General features: G+C 32.2%; 1 protein-coding gene across 1 annotated transcript in view; it reads right to left on the bottom strand.

Moving 5' to 3' along the window:
• LOC119830039 (filamin-A) overlaps nucleotides 1-18,235 on the bottom strand; it is a 62,008-nt gene extending 43,773 nt beyond the window's left edge. The window contains exons 1-10 of the mRNA XM_038352869.1: nucleotides 18,058-18,235; nucleotides 6,847-7,150; nucleotides 6,491-6,671; nucleotides 6,305-6,404; nucleotides 4,113-4,255; nucleotides 3,489-3,712; nucleotides 1,948-2,089; nucleotides 1,228-1,391; nucleotides 780-955; nucleotides 143-255 (exon numbers count right to left, since the gene is read on the bottom strand). Coding sequence (XP_038208797.1) covers nucleotides 143-255; nucleotides 780-955; nucleotides 1,228-1,391; nucleotides 1,948-2,089; nucleotides 3,489-3,712; nucleotides 4,113-4,255; nucleotides 6,305-6,404; nucleotides 6,491-6,671; nucleotides 6,847-7,062 — 1,459 coding nt within the window. The 5' untranslated portion in view covers nucleotides 7,063-7,150; nucleotides 18,058-18,235. The remainder of the gene's footprint in view (nucleotides 1-142; nucleotides 256-779; nucleotides 956-1,227; nucleotides 1,392-1,947; nucleotides 2,090-3,488; nucleotides 3,713-4,112; nucleotides 4,256-6,304; nucleotides 6,405-6,490; nucleotides 6,672-6,846; nucleotides 7,151-18,057) is intronic.
• Between the last annotated feature and the right edge of the window lie 3,999 nt (nucleotides 18,236-22,234).

The following is a 22,234-nucleotide window of genomic DNA, read 5'->3' as shown; positions in this document are numbered from 1 at the left end:
TATAGGACAAAAACTGAAAAAATATTTCGATGCACTCGCATTAACAACATCATGTTGTGAAAAATTTATCAAAATCGTAGACGATATTTATCTTATATATTAATTTAAATCACATCGGACGGAAACACATATTTTATTTTACCTGTTGCACTAACTAACACTTCCACAAGACTACCAGCTGCACAAGGCGCCATGCCAGGTGGAGGGACCGACACCAATCTTGGCAATACTCGGAAAAAGTATCTGCCATCGACCCTGTATAAAATAATTTATGTAGATTCACATGCACATATTTTAGAATCCAATGTTTAAATTCTTATTAAATATTTTAGTCTGCAAGTTGTTAGACGTATGCTATAGCAATCAATACCCAGCTTTTAAAATCCCTGACATAAAAGCTGTAGTATTTTTGCGAACAAAGATACGAATATTCTGATGACTAGTAGCGTTCTATTATTTCAAAATGTCACTATTGTGTGTTTTAAATGTAAAGTTATATATTTGCCTTTATATAGTACGACTACTATATATAAGTATTTGAATCCATACACACTTAACAAATTAGTTCATATCTGAATTAAAGTTCATTGAATTAATAAAGTTTATGTAAAACCTTAATTAAAATAGCTTCAATATTACAATTGTATACATAACATGTGTTCATCGATTTAATTACAATTCAGCAATATATGAAAACATTTCATTATATTTAATAAAATCTCTTTAAAATTTTATAGCGTAATAAAAGAGTGACGTTAATAAAGTATCAATAATGTTACCTGATATCGTCGACTACGAGAACAATTTCGTGCATACCAGCGTGTTCCGGTACGAATTCCCCGGAACCTCTTGAATCCAGCTTGAGCCTCGATTCCTGCTCTAATGGATTCACTATGTATACTTTTACATCAGATATTGAAAGATCCCTCGATATGCTTTCCACTTTAATATATGTCTGGAAAAATGAGAATTTGACATAAAAACGCATGAAATGAACACATTTCTCAACTCAGCTCGTATTACTTGCTAATGAGTTACTTTTAATTAAAGTTGTTCTACAAAAACCCGATATGTTTAGCTTTTCGTGAACCAGGAAAGAACAACAAAAATCTGCAATAAATAATGAGTTAATTTCCAAGATTAGCTTCGTCTCGCTCGAGAGCACACCCAGTCGCGTTTCGTAATATTAATGTTCTTTTTCCTTAAAATAAATCCCGAGGCACTTACAGGCTCTCCTACCCGCCCCGAAGTGGAATCGAGTGCGACTCGCAACATGTCATGTACGGGCGGACGCGGTGGGATGTTTCGGAACTGGGTAGCCCATGCCATTACACCTAAGTGTTCTACGTCACTAGAACTCATGTCTTTCGCTGACAATACTGGCTGAACTCCTGTAATGAGAAGTCATTTAACTGGTAATTTTTTATAAAATGTAATGGTCTTTTCGGCGAAATATGCACAATTCAAATACAGCTTTAAAGCTATAAAAACAACAACGACCTTCCGCTGTACCGTGTATTTTGTCGTAATAAATGTTATATTGTAGTGTGCAAACCATGTAAAAAATGAATTATGGCTATAATTTTACGATGAACATATTATTTTATAATATGAATGAGCACGTCATAATTTAGATAATAATCATTGTTTTTCATTTATTCACAAAAGGTTCTTAAATAGCCTCACGTTTTGAATAATAGGTAATTTGCAGACAGTTCGAAATAACCATTCGGCAGTTTTCCCAGGTGAGCACTACTACGCAGATCAAAGGTATTATTGGAGCAGAATATTATGAGCGAGAATTTCGCAATTCGTTGAAGCAACAAAACATTACTGTGCAATTAATTGATAGACAAATTTGAACACACATTACGCATCGGGGACTTGTAAACGTTGTTAATTAAAGAAAAACGAATGTATTGGCGGCTTGAGTAAATAGAAACATACCTAGTTTTTTGGCCGCGTCAATTGCTTGTTGGTTGTTTTCTTCCCAGCGTGCTGGATCCCGCCTTAGTCGGCTTGGTGGAGGGGCTGGTCCCCCCATCGATCTTACAAGTTCATTTGCTACTCGACCGTCGTTCCAGTCAGTCTAAAAAGCTCAATATAATTAGTGAAAGCAACAACATAACTTTGTAGATACCATTTATTATTAGAATCTACATCATCTTATTTGAAAACAAACTATTAATCTTATAATATGGATTACGCTGAAACTCACTAAGTGGTTTGCTTTTATTTATGACGCCAAAATCTTAGGGTGTTATAAAAGCAAGTGGGAGTAGATATAAGTATATAGGTACATAATTATCATTCGATACCAGAACAAACATATTGGTATACAACACAATTTTGGCCTGTTTATGTCCCTCAATGGCATTAGCTCGCCCTTTTCATTTTCCTGTTTGTTTAGTCGACGGAACTGGAATTCCCTTTTGGCCTGTTCTAATCACACGAAAATTGAACTCTCCGTGAAAATGTTTCACACCTTTTGCTCATATTTCAACTCGTACGAAATTAACATTATAGCCCATTTGATCTCATATTCAAAAAAAATATTTCTTTCTGCAGGCTCCAAAATAACTAATTAATTACTTCAAGGTAAGAGAGCAAAATTAAAAAGAGCTTGTAAAACATGTATAATGTATGTAACTATTCCAAACAGTTCTATACAATTATAATTATAAAACCGAAAATAAAACCTCGAACAAAAAATACGAGTTTATGTACTGAAAAGAGAAATTACGTATCACAACTTTATGATGCAGACGTTGATTATGAGTGAGAAAGATCTAATTCAACACTACGTTTGTCCCCGCACGCAGCCAACGTCGTAAGGTGATAGAAATACACAAATTTTTTCGAATTCTAAAATATTCGAATGTTACCCCGAAAACAAATATTATTTTAATTAAAAGCATAACAATATTTATTTTATCGTTATTCCGATGAAAAGCAGATTGCTCACCTCGGGGAAAATCACAAATTTCCATATTGAATTTTCACTTTGAATCCGCGACCTTGGTCCTTGATTAATAATCTACTATTGTGTAATTGAATTTATATATGTAATGCATATTCAATCACCTTAACATATGTATTATACATTCGTAATTACACAAAAAAAAACAAGGTAGAAAATGATTACTAAGCAATGTGGCCGTTTTACATCGCTATGTAATACGATATACGATACGCTAGAGTGATATCAGTCTAATCTGTATATTCTTTTCTCTAGTTAAAACTAGTTGTAACTATACGTCTTTGTTACAACTATTTTAACTAATTAGGTTAATGAAATGTGTAAAAACGTGTATTCATTAACTGAGGTTACATTTTCGTACTTGTTTCTGTTGGAGTAGGAAACACCCTAAAGATGATTCTGGATTCACTCGATGGCCAAATTCCTAAGTAAATTTTGAAAATGAAATGTCAAAAAATGTTCTTTTGCAAAATTCGCCGTGTTAGCAAATGCTGAATATATACATTACCGTGAAATTTGAAATAGGTCTCTCTAGACGTGAATTGACCCAGTCCAACGTAGCTTTCACTCCCGCAGAGTCCGGCTTCATGAAGTAAGACAGATACGTCATGCCAGACAGTTCATCCAGCCATGGTGACGCCAGATACTCCGGCTCCAAAACCATGGGCACTTGCAATTCACGATGGGCCAACTTCATTGCTCTTCTACAATTCTCTACAGCCTCGTGACGATCTAATAACCAAAAAGCGTTTATAAATTAGCCGAAGGGGTAAGAAAATGCTCTTACGTATTAATATATTTTCTTTTCGTGTTGAATTGTTTGTTTAAATAACAGAATTTAACATAGGAACAAAAAAACAAATGTCTTAGTAATCCGACATTGAGATTGACTTGGAATCCTTTCAGCGTGTAATGAGGAAAATAATAGGAATAAGTAAAGTTAGATCTTTGTCCCCGAAAGTCATTACGATTGGAACAAGAATAAGACAAGGCCTTAATCAAATTAACAAAATTGCAATCAAAACAGTCTCTGTATATACCTCCTTTATTTTTATATATCTTTATATTTTAACAACTAGCCATTCTTATTATTTACAACATACAGGCAAATTAAAACATTCCAAGAACATACTTAGTTCCCTCCAGTGTGGGAATGCGCCAGGTTTGCAATAGTCGAGAAGCGCCGATAGGAGCACACCACTATTCCAGTCGGTCGTAAGATTGCTGACTCGACACTCTGGCAGGGTCGATTGCAGCCAAGATAGCATCAACTTTCTGCAATTTTAGGTAATGAGAACTGACGATTCACTGCAGATAGACTCGTAAAAGCCAAGAATTTACTGCAAATACAACCAACGTGTGGATAGCTAAGCGTTCGTTTTAAATTTTTAGGAAGAATTTTATGGCAGGAGTATAAGGACATATTGACAAATGTAAAAAAATTGCTAGAATGCTATTTTGTATGTGCATTTAATAATAAGAATTAGTTTGAAATGTTAATTGCACATTTATAATGTTTTCTATTCAATGCAATTACAATGTAGCTTAAAACAGGCAATAGTTTATGTGAGTGAATAAGTACAAATAAGTATAATAGTTATGAGAAAAAATCTCAGAACAAAAACAGTAAATTATAACTTAACTGTAACTGTAAACTGTAAATTATAGCCGTCATTGACAATTTATTAGAAAGTGGCGTGATCAATTTTTATAGAGAAACTAGTATTTCCTAATACCCGGTTGTTGTAAGCCGATCGAATAGTTTTAGGTGGGATGTCGCGCAATCACATTTTATCTGTATTTACGCCGCACCTTACAGTGCTAATTGCTTCGTCTATTACGTAGTTAGTCGGCATGTGTAGGTATTACCACTGGTATAGTCTATGGTATTACGTATAATCTCTATCACTGTAATAACCAGGGCCGGCCCTGGAAGCGTTAAATGTAGAGGTGGGCAATCAATAGAAACAAAATTATTTATGATATGCTTATAACTTTTACATTCGCTATCCTCAATTAAATTGAATTTTTATGTATAAAAAATACCTTTTTTATACATAAAAATACCATTTATTGAACTTGACTTAATTTTGAGTAATACGCATGTTTTTGAGGTCATAATCTTGAGCGACACGCCTCTTGCTCGACCGAAAATCCAGCATTCGAAATAATATAACTTTTCCATAATGTTAATGTATTTTCCTCTAATTAAAGAGTGCTAGGCTAGAACATTCACTTGTAACAGAAATCTGCATTCGCCGTTTTGTCGAAACGCATTTTGGACACGACGTTTAATACTTCAAAACTTTTTACTGGGTGAACCGATTTTTATAATTATTTTGGTATTCCTAGGTATTCCCTAAATGAGCTATTCCCATTTTTTTTTTATGTCATAGTCGGCAATGGAGCTGGTGGGTCGCCTGATGGTAAGCGCTACCACCGCCCATGAACATTTGAAGAGGCGTAAGGTCAATTGCAGACCTTTCGCCTCTACAAATGTATTGCCGACTTTAATTGGGAAGGGATTAGGAAAGGATTGATAAGAGGAATAAAGGAAAGGACTGGGAAGGGTAAGGGAAAGGATATGGGCCTCCGGCTCCCCCACTCACCGTACGAAACACAATATTATTTCACGCCGGTTTTCTGTGGGGGTGTGGTACTTCCCCGGTGCGAGCTGGCCCAATTCGTGCCGAAGCGTGCTCGACTCCCACAATAAATCCCATGTGGTTCTATTTGAATTTGATCCAGTTATGATTTTGAAAGCTGTTTAGTTTTTTTTTGTTAAAAATATGATATATTATACTTTAAATACTTGTAATTCATTGAGATCAACGCAGCATACGTCAGTATACTCCGAACATACAAAACAAAATTTAACACAAGGTACAACCACAGATACTATAATAATACAAGTAATTGTTACAGCTAAATACACACATACTGAAAGTATAGAACGTTCTCAGGAACTTAACGGTATATGAAAATATTTTTGGATATTGAACTTTTATTTGTATTACATTCGTAAGCATAAAATATAATTCATATATACATATATGTATGCCCAAAACCATAACATGCCACCAATTATATCAATGAAAAATAGAACATTTATATCAATGAAAAATAGAAAATATATTATGACTTACTACATATCTTAGTGCTTAGTGTTATTATATTTATTATATAAATTGTTTTTAATAATTAAATGATCAAATTGGGCTAATAAACTATAAAAGAGTCCTTCATTTTTAAATGTAGGTACAATTACTCGCTCAAAATCAAACCCAAGGAAATACTAAGTAAACGCTTGCTAAATTTACTTACCTTGGTGGGAATTTACTTCTTCCAATTTGATATCGGACGATAAGTGACCAAATCAATCCTAATATTAATTTGAGATTTCCATTAACTATGTCCACATTACCTATACAAAAGTAAAGAATAAATTAAATTACACAAATATAAACAACAATCAAGATGAAATGAGTAAGGTTTGGAAACATTAATTACCTATATTAACTAATTTAACTCCGTCGTCTTCAATGGCTTGCAAGGCGGTGGTAACGTTTTCCAACTTATGATGTTGATTACTAGGTTTTCGGCTCCAACCTTTTAGTTTACGCCCTTGTAGGGCTTCCACTAGCGAACAAAGTATTGTTCCATCTCGTAAATCCTCTACCAAGTCGATTACCTGAGAAATTAAATAATATTAGAAAACATATTAAATCGGAACGATTTTCCTCCACTTATTTTTTGTGAATCGTATTATATCGTGTATGCCACACTTAAAGACTGGGTTTTTCTAAGATTCGGTGGGCGTTTCAAAGTATTTTGTGAAAAGAATAAGTTAAACTATTTTAAGGTACCTTTATGTTCATCGGTTTGAGAGTTTCATTAATCCAGTTTCTAAAGGTATTCGCCTGGATTTCCACCCACAGGTCTTCATGGCCTTTGATAGCCATGGCTTTCGCAGCAGTGCCCTCAGGACTTCGGGCTGCAAGGCCCGCCTGAGTAATACGGCCAGCCGAGCCTTCAGGCGTGTGAGCCTTAACGCCTTGGTGGGTAACCCTCACACCCTCCATTTTGCTTTACTTATTAGTTGCAATCGAATCTATATGAATATTTCTCATAAACCATATCCGCCAATATTGCTCGAAGCATTACTGTCATCTGAAATAAAAGCATAAGAATTACTCAAAATCAATTGATTAAAAACAAAAAAAAAAATTGTTGGATTGCATTTTGAAATGCACTTTAGTCCGATGAAATATGGATTCCATAAATTGCCTTTAATATAATTTTCATTTCTGTTTTTCTTATGTTTATATGAAGTTAATTAACGTTATAAAAATATGTAATAGTTTGGTCTACTGATGCGCAGTGAACTCGTTCGGATTCATAATAGATGATGATATTTATATGCAGGATGTATGTCTTATGTAGTCGCTACTCAGGAGCTACTTATTCGCTGCAAACGTTCTAGAAGTCAGACTCCTATGTGGCCATAATAAACCAAAAATATTGAAAAATTTCTCCCAAAACACTACACACTAACGTCATAAAAAAGGAATATTGTTTGTTTGGATATTTGTTCGTCAATAAGGCTGGAACTCAACAGATTTTGAAGAAATATTGTATACAGACAGGGTATTGTGTGCGAGCTAACTTGGGTGATAGGATACTTTTTATCTCGATTAAATGCTCCCTTGGGATAAAACAGGAATCGGGCGGAGCCGGGACGAGCATCCAGTTTATTATATGTTAAATTAAGTTGAAGGTAAATAGATTATGAAGGGACCAATAACAAAGTGCACGGTTTTCTCCCCAATTCTGTTAAAGTTACGTACTATCATGGTTTTCGTCAATGTCAACAGAGAAGCCGCTAAGAGTTTTGAGCAGATTGATGACGTATTGTCACTTGGGGCTGTGATTGATGATGCTTTCAGTGCGCTCGATACTGTACACCAAAAGCAACGGCTGATTTCACATACTGTCACTGTATCGATACCTTAAATCAGCTCTATGAAGATTTGTTAATACTTAATCAATTGTTTCCCTATTAAAAAAATGTTAGTTTATGTTAATTCCTGCTTCAACTTAAGTTATTGTAATTATATCAAAGAAGGTAATAACTTCTCTTCTATAGTTAATTAATGAAGTTGATTATGTCTTATTTGAAATACCAATACTTGTATTATTGAAAGAAACTATCATACATAACAAATAAATTGATTTCATTTCATTACATTTTCAATATGTGGAGACCTTAGAAGTAAGATGGAGATACTTGGTATACCTTCGGCTTAAAAATTAAAGTTAGCTAAGTTGCAAAATTGTAAACTTGAAGACAAGTAATTTTTAATTGCCTGGTTGTATCTTAAGTATGTTGTAATATTATTGTATTTAATGAAGATTACATTCGAAAAAGTAGTTAGTGGTACCAATCATAACTCAAGAACGGATTAGCGCGTCTTAATAATTTTCGATTTATTAGATTTGTGTACACTTACGTTAGGATAGTAACTATTATGATTTCAAAAACCATAAAATACAAGAACAGATGGTTCAACACAAGAGTTAAATCTTATTATTTTACCGCTATCTCTGTCAATTTAACAAACAACAACAGTATAAAAATGCAAAACAAACATTCATAAAAATATAACCATTCAAGAAAGCCGCATGATTTTGAATTAATTTGAACATTACATAATTATAAATAAAATAAAAAAAGACACGAAACCACTGAATTTGCATTATTTCATAAGTGGATGTAAAATACAAACAAGCAAACAACAACGGCTTTCCTGGTTAAGTTTCACCTATTTTGTTGTAATGTTTTTCTCGAAAAGAGCGTTGCGTGCAAACACGGCAATTACTTACAATAAAAGATGTGTACCAAAGCACATGGGCCGGTGCACACTGTAATTAGTCTACAGGAATAAAAGGGAGTTTTATGACCGGAAGCTGTTTGAACCAACGTTTACCATTATATTCTATAATTTTTCTAAGCTTTATCAAAGCGTATGTAATTCGTTCATATTATGTAAATTTTCATTAATATTACCTACGGAGAATGTTTTTAATTTGTCACGGTCAGTAAACCCGATTCTATAAACACGATAATATCTAAGAAAGGTACACTTTATATATTTAGCAAATGTTTTAAGTCAGTCTTAAAATATTCCGTTTAAGTGTAGGTCACGAAAATAAAGGGAGATGTATAAAATAAGGACGGAGGCCATAAAACCTTACATAAAACCTTCAGTCTAAGAGCAGGTGGCTGCGCACTCTTTAAATTACATCTTTCATAGCTTCTCACCAAAATCAATTTTATTTCGAAGCTTTTCCTCTAACTTCATCTGATTGGAAGATGGAAGTCATAGGAAATAACATAAGGCATTTTGTGTGAAAAGGCTTTTTTTTTCATTTTCCAAAGATTACTACAGAAATGTAATTACTACAGAGATTTTTTGCGGATATAAGGCTTCATCGAATGTGCTTTTCATTTCAATATCCGCTTGATTACATTTTCAGAGTGCTTTATCATCGTGCAATATTTTTTGTTGTTTTTGTTCAACAGTCCGGGCTAATTAAGGGAGTTTGTTGTCGTATATTTCTGTTTATGAGTCAGAGTTTTCAATGTGGATAATTAATGTTGTAATTATTGGACCTAAATAAGTTATGCTTAAAACGACGTAGGCAATATCGAGTTTAAATTAGTCTGCCGATAAATATTAATATGAATACACAATCGTTCGTGGGTCGTGTGTTTGCGACGACATCGTCATCTGACGTAGCGTCATCTTTATTTTAGGTCGATCATGATCTTGAGATATTATAATGTTATTCACAACTTGATTATTTGCTGGACGTATTATCATATAATTAAAAGAGTTTGTTTAAAGTTTATTTTTATTACTAAATGATTTTTGAGAAAAGTTACAAATGATAAGTTGAGTAATGGGACAACTTTTTTTAATGTCTCTATTACAAAGATTTCTTGTAGTTTAACTTAACGGTAAACAACGGAGTACAAAGTAAAAAAGCATATATAATTTATATAGATTAACGCACAACAAGTGAATATATAGGAATGTTAAAGAGCCCCAAGGCCTTGTTTACATTTTACTTGTGTGTCGGAGGTGCGTCGTTAATTATTTATGTAATTAGCTACCTGCGTGTTCTTCGTGACCAAATTACTTTTTATATAGTTAATATTTCATGTAATGCAATGGATTACATACTGCACCAATATTAATTCAGCAAAACTTTCCACATCCCCTTTAATTTGTTTTCGATGAAACGGTTAAATAGATTTGCATATTATAGTATGAATTACGCACCTACAATGTTTGTTATTCAGTTCAATCATTTTGTACATTAAAGTATGGAGAAATATCGGACATTATATAGCAGCCTTTACTGTATAATATAAAATAGATACCCGAATACACTATATCAAAAAATTGTAATATGACTCCGTATAGAATTGTGGTCTTTTACAGAATAGTTTGGTGTAAATAGTGAGTGTTTATATATATTTTTATAGGATGTGATAGCGATCGGGTCTAACTATTACCTCGTTAGTCTCTGTTGACATGCCTCTAATCGCTTGTTCAAGTTTCTGCATCGCTTCACGTAAACCGTATATATGTAATCAATTCGTTGGGCCAGTTTATTTGCAGTCTGACAGCCAACGCAATATCAACAAATATCTAGTACGATATTGAACCAGTTAAATAATATTTGTATTGCGATATAGCTTTCTGGGAAATTTTTACTCTATTGGGAACCGAACTGTCATACTGCATCCATTTCAAATTAAAGGCTTATTTCGATATGCCAATAAATGGATTAAAATCTTGTAAATTCATATTTTCCAGCTTCGGTTTATAAAGAGCATTTTCCGGTAAGTTTTTAACTTCCTAAACCAACTAAAAAATTAATAAAATGATCAGAATATCCATTAGATAAAAATATATTTACTACAATTTAATATACCTCAGTTCGCACAGCATACTTTTAACAATAATTTAAATGTATAGAATGTTATACAATACTGTGATTTATTACGTACCACCGAAACCAGTGCTAATCATATTTTTGTAAGTGGGCCGTACGCTATTGCGTGACAATGAGTTAGACGCCCACTTACAAATCAATATATGGAAAACTATAGACATTGCAATTGATTTTATTCGTATAGTATCGGTATCGGTAGTTAAATTTTTATAGTTAAATGATATAATCTGTGTGATATGTTCAAAATAAAGGTTTATGGTTATAAGTAGCGCACGAATGATTTACAGAGCTTTAAATAAATAAGGTTATATTATAGTTTTAGGTTATTTCTGGTTGTGTTGGAGTTACTAATTATTTATTTATTTTTAGTATGATAGATTAGAAATAGAGAGGTACCATGCATTAGATATTATACCACATGAAGAAGTTGGTCTCAGACATCCGTTGTGTTTCATTTTAATAAATAACTCTAATTTAAAACAACCACTCAATATCAGAAAAGCAAGATGTTAAATAATAATTTCAATATGGTCATATGAAATAATGTTTTTATATTTTACGTGCGATTATTCACATGGGCAAATTTGTAATTGGTGAGGAAAAGTATGCAGACACGTAATCTTGTCCTACCATTCAAATTCTTTGCCTCACGAAAGGGTTGGCCTGTCTTGATCGGTCGCTACTCGCATAGCATCAGCCGAACGAACCTAATTACAATATGATAAGTACATAAATACATTTATAAAATTTATAATATAGTTACACCGTCCATAATTCATCATGAAATGTATAAATTTGTCTTTCTGGAATGGTAGTAGCGCAATCAAAATGTATAAAATCGCTGACACAAAGCACCAGTATGTCTTTTTCATTGCAAAAGTCTTCTGAGATTCGTTAGTGGCTATCGCTCATACAATTTCTTTGTTCAGAGAAACTCCGACGGTTGCAATATTGAAGCAATTTCATCAACATTAAGGGAGGTGAGTGGAAAACTAGTTGGAACTTGGGCTGCTTAGAGATGAGACTTTGTAATATAAAAGAGCTCATAATATTGGGTGACTCGTAGCATGAGCTCGGTTATTCTACATCATTGTATTTTAAAACTGTTAGGGAATACAAAGAAATAGTAATTTTGTAAATGAGAAAAGGAACATTATATTTTATACAAAAATATTAACACAAAAGCGCTCTGAAGTAAATTTGAAAGGCAATAAAAATAATCTGAAAGGTTTCACAGCATTAAAAAGATCGCGGACTCATCACTTTGTTATTAAAGCGAAAACTCACTGTTTCTTTCGCCGAAACAACAGTGCTGACCGGCACTTTTTGTTATTTTTTTTTTCTTATTAATTGTTTGCCGTCTTTCTTTGGTAACTCGCGAAACAAGATTTTAAATACAAAACGAGTTTGTTTATTTATAGCCGACGAATCCCTTAAAAGACTAAATATAAACGCTTTGCCTTGTGTCTTAAAAATTTCAAAGAAGACGAGGATCGAAAAGAAGAGGCTACATCGACTATTCTTTAAAAATTAATGTGTATAATATACACTCTCATTTGGTATATGTTCATATTAAGGTACCTTTTACTTTATTAAGGTACTTTTTGAAGAATCTCCACGTTTTCCTTTTAATTACATTAACATCCCGTTATAAATATACAGATATTCCCTTAAGTAGATAAACTGAAACATTTTGGGTATCGACAAAAACTTTAGCAATATTCATAATGTTGTCTCAAGTCTAGACAATGGATAATGATCAAAGCTACGTGTGAATGTGATTTCGCAACAGAAGCAATGGGTATTTGTTATCATGGAATAATATTATATATTCGTTCTTATGAATTTTATTTTATTTTATTCGAAGTGGACTCGTGGAATTGCTATTCTTTTGCTACTTTATACTACTGAATATTTTTTTCTCTCTATCATTCTAATATAAAAAATATATTCACTTATTATTACTAGACAGAATTATTCTGCAAACTTCTCTTGAAAATATGTTTTACGAGGTCAAACTAACTGTGTGAAAAAGTGTGAAAGTGTGCAATAAAGAATAAATAAATAAATAAATAACTACGTGGTAAAATTTGCAAATGATTCAAAGTCATTTCTCAGTACATGTTGCAATCCACGCTTTAACATGATTCCATTTCCAATAAGTCCAAAAAAGACACATAACATAAAAGGTGTCATTTGAATAAATGACAAATATCCCTAGGGTATTCAACTTCTTTACTTCCGCTTGACACAATTTCATATCTGTACATGGAAGGGCTGTCATGTGACGAAACCAGCTTGATACAAATAGGTACATGATGCATACAGATTCAATACAAATACGTATATGCGTATCTAACAAAAAATCTCGAAGTACAAATAAACAAATAATATTATGAATATCAATTATAAGTTTATGTATTTTACGGGTCAATATTCAATCCTTGGTAAGAATTTATTACAGAAACAAATTATATTAAGGTAATAATGAGATAAAAATTTTGTAACGTTGTTTTAGCTTTTTAAAACTACCTACTTAACTAGACTAGTTTTAACCGGAATTGTCATATTGTGAAAATATTTGTATTGCACATTACTTCATTTATTTTGATAATTTGTATTTTCTTGTTGTTCTGATAAAAAATAATAAAATAAATACATAAAAAATACGCGTCAGATATCGTATTCTACAAAACCTAAGACAAAGACAGTATTAACATATTATTATATTTAATTGCATTGAGTTATGTGTTGCTGTGTTTACATAATGATTTGCGATTATGTGTTTGTGTTTCATTCGCTTTATTATTAATATACATCAACCTACGCAAAAACAATTTGATTTGATAACTATTGTAAGGTAAGGATCATAAAATGTCTTGTTAAACATAACCATACCTATTGTATTTAATGAATTTGCCTCAAAATTACTTTATTATTAATTTACTTTTTTCTTGCATTCAGTTACACGCGAGCATTATACATTTAGAAATTTAAGACTTTTTAATGGATTTTAAACGCGATGTCATTTATATGTTATTTAACCCGACGTTTCGAACACTTCACAACGAGCCTAGTCACAGGGAGACGAATTCTATAATTATTATTAATTTACTTAATTCTTTTACAATTTCTTTTACATAATTAACTAAATAAGAACTGTAGAATATAAGTATTGCGCTACGAGTTATTCTCCGTCTAACAATTTAAGTTTCAATGGAATATAAAATATAGTCATGTTATATCATATGCATATATTAAAACATGTTAAAATGTATGCCGTTTGTCATGATCGTCATACCATCTCTGATTCTAATTTGATTATACTACATTAATGTAACAGTACGTTAGTATACCAAAGCAATGATAATATTATCTTTTACACAGGCACTCATTAGCGAGGAACAAGAAAAATGAATAATGTGAAATCGCGTCTAAAATTGTGCGATGTTATTTTAAACGAGCGGCTGCCTAACGACGCTTCGTGCTTCGCTGCCTCCAATAATGTGCGAAGCTATCGGCGTAGAAACATCCATGTATCTAAACTTTACACCCATGTCATTATACTTCTAAAACGTCTTTGTAATGCTGAGTGCGCATTGAGTGTACAAAGCGAACTAGGACGAGCAAACGTCCCTTCATAAAGACTGCTGTAAAACTCATTAGCTCTAATTGAGTATTAAATAAAATTGTAATTACATTTATTTAGGTCAAACAATTAATTAAGACTAACTGTCGAATGGAAAATTTACAGAAATAATTAACGTATATATAAGAGAGAATCTCACAATAACATCATGTAGATAATATTATTTATTTTACTCATATCACTAACCAAGGGAGGATCAAATATTATTTATTGTTAATAAAAAGAAGAAAAGCTCTTAGACGGCCTAGATTACCGAACGTTAATCAATCTTTCTAGATTAAATAAATAAATATAATTAAAAAACCAAAACATGCGGTTTAACGACATAATCAACTTGATTGTCGTAATCTTATATAGAGTAGATAAACGTAAAAAATTGTTTGAAAGAAATCATACAGGTGAGGCTAATAAAACCATGCGTAAAACAGTATTATAAAAGAATGAAATATTTGTATTCATTAACAATTAGCTATACGATTTGTATGTTTTAATTAAAAATAAATAATACGAATTCCGTATACCTCACTGATAATGTTCAATTAAGAATGATGAAAAGTATTTGTCTTTGTTCCGGTTTCTGGTCACGGAGAAATTAAATCGATTCGCGCATTTCTTACATTTTCAAAATTATGCTCTTGGTGGTATTCTTATCTATGTGTAGTAATTGTGTATGGGTATATTTTATGCGACGCAGATATTATATACGTATTGATTGATACATAATTTAAGTGAATGTTTACAATCCTATAAATTGCATTTGTTATAAGTAATTAATGAATGCTTATGGGCGTCCACCTTTTTTAAAAATACTGGGTCGGAAATTTTAACACGAATTAGAAAAAATACCAGAATTTTAAACTGAATTCGTTAATACTGTTATCATTTTAATGTCACCTGAGCCTCGTACCATATCCTTTTCCTATCCCCATTATCCAAACACGACATTGACAAAAAATTTTTAGAGACATTACTTCCGCAAATTTTTATTGGTCGTGATAGTCGCTTTTCATCAGGCGATCCACCAGCTCGGTTGCTTGCGATTACATAGAAAAATCTAATTGTCATACGGCACACCTTAATCCATCCACCGATAATGAATAAATACACTTGAGTTCGAACGTATTTGCTGTCTTTTGTAAAAGACTCGTCTCGAAGTTATTTAACTTTTATAAAAAACTAGCCTATAATGATAATTGCTAATGCTAAGATCTCATCTAATATTTAAGTTTAAAATTTAGAAATGTTGGCGGCATCTAATTCAGTCGAATTTTCTATAACAATTTTTTATTTTAAAAAAAGTATACATAAATTTGCATTACTTCAATTACATTATGTAATTCGTTATATATCATTTATTGTTGCCATATAAAGTAATGTGTCAGAGCATGAATCAAAGTAGTCAAAGTATGTATTAGTCATGCGGAATTTTCATTAGACATGATGCGGAGATAAGTACATGAATAGAGTTGAATAATTAATATGAAGAAGGAATCTAAAAGACCATTATTTCACTATTAATTTGCATACGGAAATAAAGTATTTTCTTTTGTTTTCTTTATACATGATATTATAGTATACGAACGTATTATATTACCTACTGTAGAAGATAAGTCATAAATATACGCTTTACTGTAAATAATTAATATTTATTTACATAGTTAATCTACTTTAAAAGTGATTTTTGTTAATAAATAAGTATAGTCCTCGGCACTCTAACTTAAGACGTAATGATATTAGACTTTTTGCAGGGGGTTAAATGTAAAATCTTAGAATTAGTTAGTAGTATTACAATTTATGAAACGACTAATTTAAATCTCAACAAATCACCTACGACATAAAAATAGAAGAGCTTTATAAATTAACTTATCTAACATGATACTTACAGTTCAAATAAACTTCAAATAGTATTTTCTTGTGTTTGATTTTACGCGAATATTATTCAATTAGAAATTAAAAACTTTTGAACGGATTTTAAACGCGATTTGTTCATTCGAAACGTCGGGTTAATAATATAATAAATAAATCGCGTTTAAAATCCGTTAAAATTTTTTGATTTCAAAACTGCAACGTGATAATGTTTCTGGTAGCCTACATTTTTATATTTCTTGAGTAATGGAGGTTTACTTATCGACATTTCCCAATGTCCACATTTTCAAACGTGGCGGGACGTTTGTAACATTTTGAGTGAGGTCCCTCATTTATTCGTACGAGGTATATAATGAAAGGCGGTGTTGAAATGACATATCTTTAGTCGGAAATTCATTTCTGAAAAAGATTTATAAATATTTTTTCACATATTTTTTAGGTAGGATATTTCCATTTGTTATTTAATTGTAACACAGCTATAAACTAATCTTAATTTAAGGTCACTATCGGACTAATTGCGAAATAAATATTTGTAATTTATACCGATTGATCTTTTAATATGGGATCTGCTTCATTTTTATATTATCTTACATTACAGTTACTTTTTATGTTATACTCATTCACCGCGAAATATTCGTTATTATCTCATAATCTACATTTATTTTACTGTTATAATGTATCGTGTACCTCACGATACATTTTCCCTGTTAGGTAGATAATATTATTATACTATAAAGGCCCGTGTTAAATTTAATAAAGCCATAATTTTGAAATGAATTCAAAGATAAATTATACATAATTATATTTGAATATATGAATGAATGAAAACTTTAAATAGCGTCTACCAAGGAAATGCATACAAAAACGTGAAAAAAAAAACATTGCAAAAAGACGTCTTAATCCCACTAGCAATCTTTACTAGGCAACTTTAACAATAAAAGTAAATTTTAAAACCAACTGATTAATATTATTATTTAAAAATAAAATGTTTATTTCTTTAACGTAATTATTGATATTCATATTTGTTATTTAAAATGAAATTCTAACACATTATCGATATAAAATTGTTCCATTATCGATAAAAAATAATTAAAATTATACCTAAGTATTAATTTTTATATAACCTAACGCGATTATTAATTTCACACTTCGTATAACCTTAAGACACGTGTACTGTGGGCGGTGTGTGAACTGTGAACATATCGGGATGATGTCATTATCTCAGCACTTCACAATCTTTGTCACCCTTAATACTCGAAAAGGCTCTCAGCTCTACGAAGGCACCGTTGACACACTACTCTATTTTGGTTCTGTTATGCAAGCAGAAACCGGTCGTGCACGCTCCAAGTCATTCACAAATCAGACGCACCTGCATCTACATATACATACTACATCATCTATTCGATTGTTTTGACAATAGTAATTTGAATAACACGTAACGACGATAACTGTTATGACTTCGCTGCACCGACTCACAAATGCCCTTGCTAAATTTATTAGCGTATTAACGATATATCGCGTAAAATTCTTCAATTACCTTGTGATTTAGAGTCTATGAGAGCATCACTTAAGTTTGTCTGTCACTTCATGTTTACACTATCGTATCCAGTGTTGACTAAGAAACGCGTTAAGTGTTGGAATATAGCGCGATGGTTCGCTCTGCGCGCGGCGAGCGAGGTACTATCTGTGCGAACGGAGGCGCAGGTTGCGCGGGAGTGCCGCCCCCCTCTGCCTCACACCACGGCCCGTGCGCAAGGCTGCCCCGACGCAATGGCATTCCATCTGTGATGACAATGTGCCCATTTATGTCTTTGGACATGGTTGACGGCCGTAGCGGCCATATGGTGCCTTGCACAGTGATTACTTTTTTCTCGAGTATACTCTTTGATGATTCTAAGTACCGACGTGGGAAGTTATGTTCTGTATTGGAATAGTTTTGTTCCAACGGAAGAATAATTCTTATAATACTTTAAATTAACGACCTTTGTATCATTTATTGGCACAAGTATGATTTGAATATTATGCAACATAGTTATGTTATTTAATAATTAAATTTACTTGATATTTATTTTTATCGAAATAATCTAGCAATCACTGAAATTAAAGAAGCTCTATATTGTCATACAACTGATAATATTATCTTTTACAATAAATAGGAATAATTACGATTCAATTAATTGCGTATTGTGTAATTGAGAGGCCTGCTTCTATATAAGAAACGATGCCGAATACATTCATTTATGCGTTACCCATAAATTATTTAATAACTATGAATTTTATATTTTTGCGTATTTTTAAATACAGGTTTATTTACAGGTTATATCTTCATAGGTCCGCTGTCGCTTAATTCTATGTTTATTTAATATTTTTATTAGCTACATGAAATAAAATCTAGCTATTTAAAAAATATTGGACAAATTAAAGAATTTTACATTTATTAAAATGGCCCGTGTATCCATTAATTTCAAATCAATAGTGATTGATGCCTATACCAAGCTATTACCACAGATAACATAATACTATACTAGTACTAGTATGTTCCAATTCTAATATCGTTAACTATACATTTTTAAATAAACAAATTAACCGAGATTTTCGAGGGTTTTCGTCGTTGTTATATTGACGGTAAAATGATTGGCTCATATTTATCTTAAAAAAATCAGGGAAGTAAGGTAAATTTAATTTTTTGCATTAACTATGTCTTGTCTACTTCAATAGCAAGTTTAATTTTCCAAATTTAGAAACCTTTTATCATCCTACTATCATACTAATATTATAAATGCGAAAGTTTGTGAGAATGTGTGTGTGCTTGTTGCTCTAACACGCAAAAACTACTGAACCGATTGCAATGAAATTTGGTACGTAGACAGCTGGACAACTGGAATAACATAGGCAACTTTTTATCACGATATTCCTGTGGGATATGGACTTACGCGGGTGAAACCGCGGGGCGCAGCTAGTAATTATATATGACTAGTTAACCCAACAAATGCTGTTTTGCCTGACTCTTATCATTTAGAGGTATAAAAACTAGATGTTAGCCGATTCTCAAACCTACCCGAGATGCACACAAAATTTCGTGAGAATCGTTCTAGCCGTTTTGGAGGAGTATGGTAACCAACATTGTAAAGCGTTAATTTTATACATAAAGATAGTACCTATTAGTAAAAAGTACAGTATTATATTGTTTTTGGTTTCAATACAAGTACGTACCCTACGATAAAGCCCGGTATCAAGTACTCGCGAAATGTGGGTCCCAAATGTGTTGTATGCAACTTTTCCATATATCTTTCTATTATATATATTCGGAACAAACACGAAACTTGGTAAGAATGTATGGTACTCATCAACTCATCGAATCTGTATGTAATTTTCTATAGATATAGATTATAGTTCGGATTAACACATAAGCTTATACCGGCATTAGGTATCACGCCGAGTGCAGCCGAGAGCTGCAGCGAGTATATTTATGTAATTATTACGGTCGCGATATTGTAGGAACAATCGTCATTTCCAATAACAACGAATGCGCAGGTCGAGAGAATCATGGAGTATGAAGTCGGGTGATCTTAACTTATGAATAAATTTGAATGGTTGAATAGAGACCGCTGTGACATGTGGCCTACGGGCCACAGATGCTGCCGACTCTAGGCTGTCATAAAATTGGAATACTCCAAGAATCATAGAATTCAGATTATTATATTAAAATATCATGACGTTCGATCAGTTCGAAATAACATTTCCTAAATAAATATGTTTCTTTAATAATGAATATTATATATACAATTATAACTAACATGACTTCCTCGTAAATAATTATTCTAGCGAATACTGATTATTTAAAATTGGGAAATTTTAAGTAATTTATATTCTACGAATAAAAATTTAACTTTTAATGGGATCTTTTTAAATTTTCGACGTTTTTAATTGCTTATCTATAACTTTTAATACATATAATAGAATTCTTGTAATATATGAATTAATGACTTCAATTTAATACATTTTTAGTTATTGTTATCTACGTACGTGTAAAATTAGGAAATGAATAACGCAATTCGCGTTAGTTAATATGTATATACTTAACATTGCGGGTAGATCATATTTAAATATACTTTGCAAAACTTAAGAATCGACTGAAATAATTTAAATAAAAAATATATACCCGAGTGTGATCTATTATAATAATAAGTAAATAATTCTAAGTAACTTATATGCGCGTTTGTTATCAAAGTATTACAGGTGGAATTCAAAATTTGATGAGCTTCAAATGTCAGTTTAATTTATGGGCATTCGTTTTATTTGCTCCGAGGTTAATCCCGCAATCTGGATATGCGAATGTAAATGCGCACGGATTTGTAAACATATTATGTAGATATGTACCTACATTGTATAATTTTACATTGAATTCAGAGAGGCCAGGTTGAAATTGGATTTTCGCTAGTGGGCGCAGGTGAAACATTTACAGCAAATTTTTCAATAAATGAAAAATGGAACGTTTGCTCTAGGGAGACGAATACACACGGGCAAGTCAGAAAAGTGCTGAAGTATGCAACTGCGATATGCATATCCTAAGGTAACTAAATTGAATACTTATAGCGACACTTATTTGCTCGAACATTTTTAAATGTACGCTGCGTTTGGAAACGGGAGACGAGAAAATATTTTACCTGATATTGAGCGTGGAATAAGCTACATCATGTGCAAAGAAACAAACACTGAAGTGAAGTGGTATCTTCTCTTGAGTTAGGCTACCGCAACATAATTCGATCGTTAACTTGGGAAATTTTGTCGAAGTTCATGTCTAGAAACATCGTCGTTAGAAGTAGTTTAATTATCTCAGTTGTGTTAAATTAAATAGCGCAACCTTACGCTGTTGACACAAAGTTTAAAACCAATTTGCGAATCCCTTTACTTAAATATGCAAAGGGCGGACCAAACCCGCGCCGACAATTTACACCCCTAATGGCGATCAAGTGAAACCTATGTCAAAGAGAAGGCCATATATTACTCTCTGGGAATTCGATGTTTTGCACGTCGATGAAATTGAAATATAGCTTAGCTAGTATGAGAAGACAATTGGGTCGCCGGATCCTCACTGCGGCTCATTACAGTACCCGTGTCGGGTGACAGATTTGCAATTTATTGCTTCTCCTTGTTTTTTATAATTTATAAGATTAGAGGAGTCACCGCAGTCGCAGCCCCTTTTTAATTTCTAATAAGCGTGATTTATTGTGGCTTTAAATTCTTAATGTTACTTTGTTTTCGCATTGGCAGTTAATTTAAGAATTCTAAAAATTGTACTATTTAAAATAAGCAGATTGTGTTTATGAAGCAGATAGAACTATACATGAACCTTCATTTTTAACTATTAATACTATTAACATAATGGAATGCACTAATTTTGAATAAAAGGCTTTTTAAAATAAACTACTCTAATATGATTTTTATTATACCTTTCATTTTGTCAAACTTAATCTGACATGCTACATGTATTATTATCATATGCAACATATGATATGCTTTATATCATGCAATGCTTTATGCATATCATAATATGTGGCACTATGCCTACCCGCCCGGGATGCCTACCCTTTTAAAGTTCCTGTTATGAACAACCTAAAACGTCACCTGTACCTACTCAAACACAGTAGAATTAAAGCTGAAAGGACGGATTATAAAAAAATATTAATTAAAAAGTTTGCCGAGGTATTTGA

This window comes from Zerene cesonia, chromosome 11 (genome assembly GCF_012273895.1).
Source record: "Zerene cesonia ecotype Mississippi chromosome 11, Zerene_cesonia_1.1, whole genome shotgun sequence".
Classification (NCBI taxonomy): Eukaryota; Metazoa; Arthropoda; class Insecta; order Lepidoptera; family Pieridae; genus Zerene; species Zerene cesonia.
The sequence above is the reverse complement of the archived record's forward strand: the minus strand, read 5'-3'. Positions and strand labels throughout refer to the sequence as shown.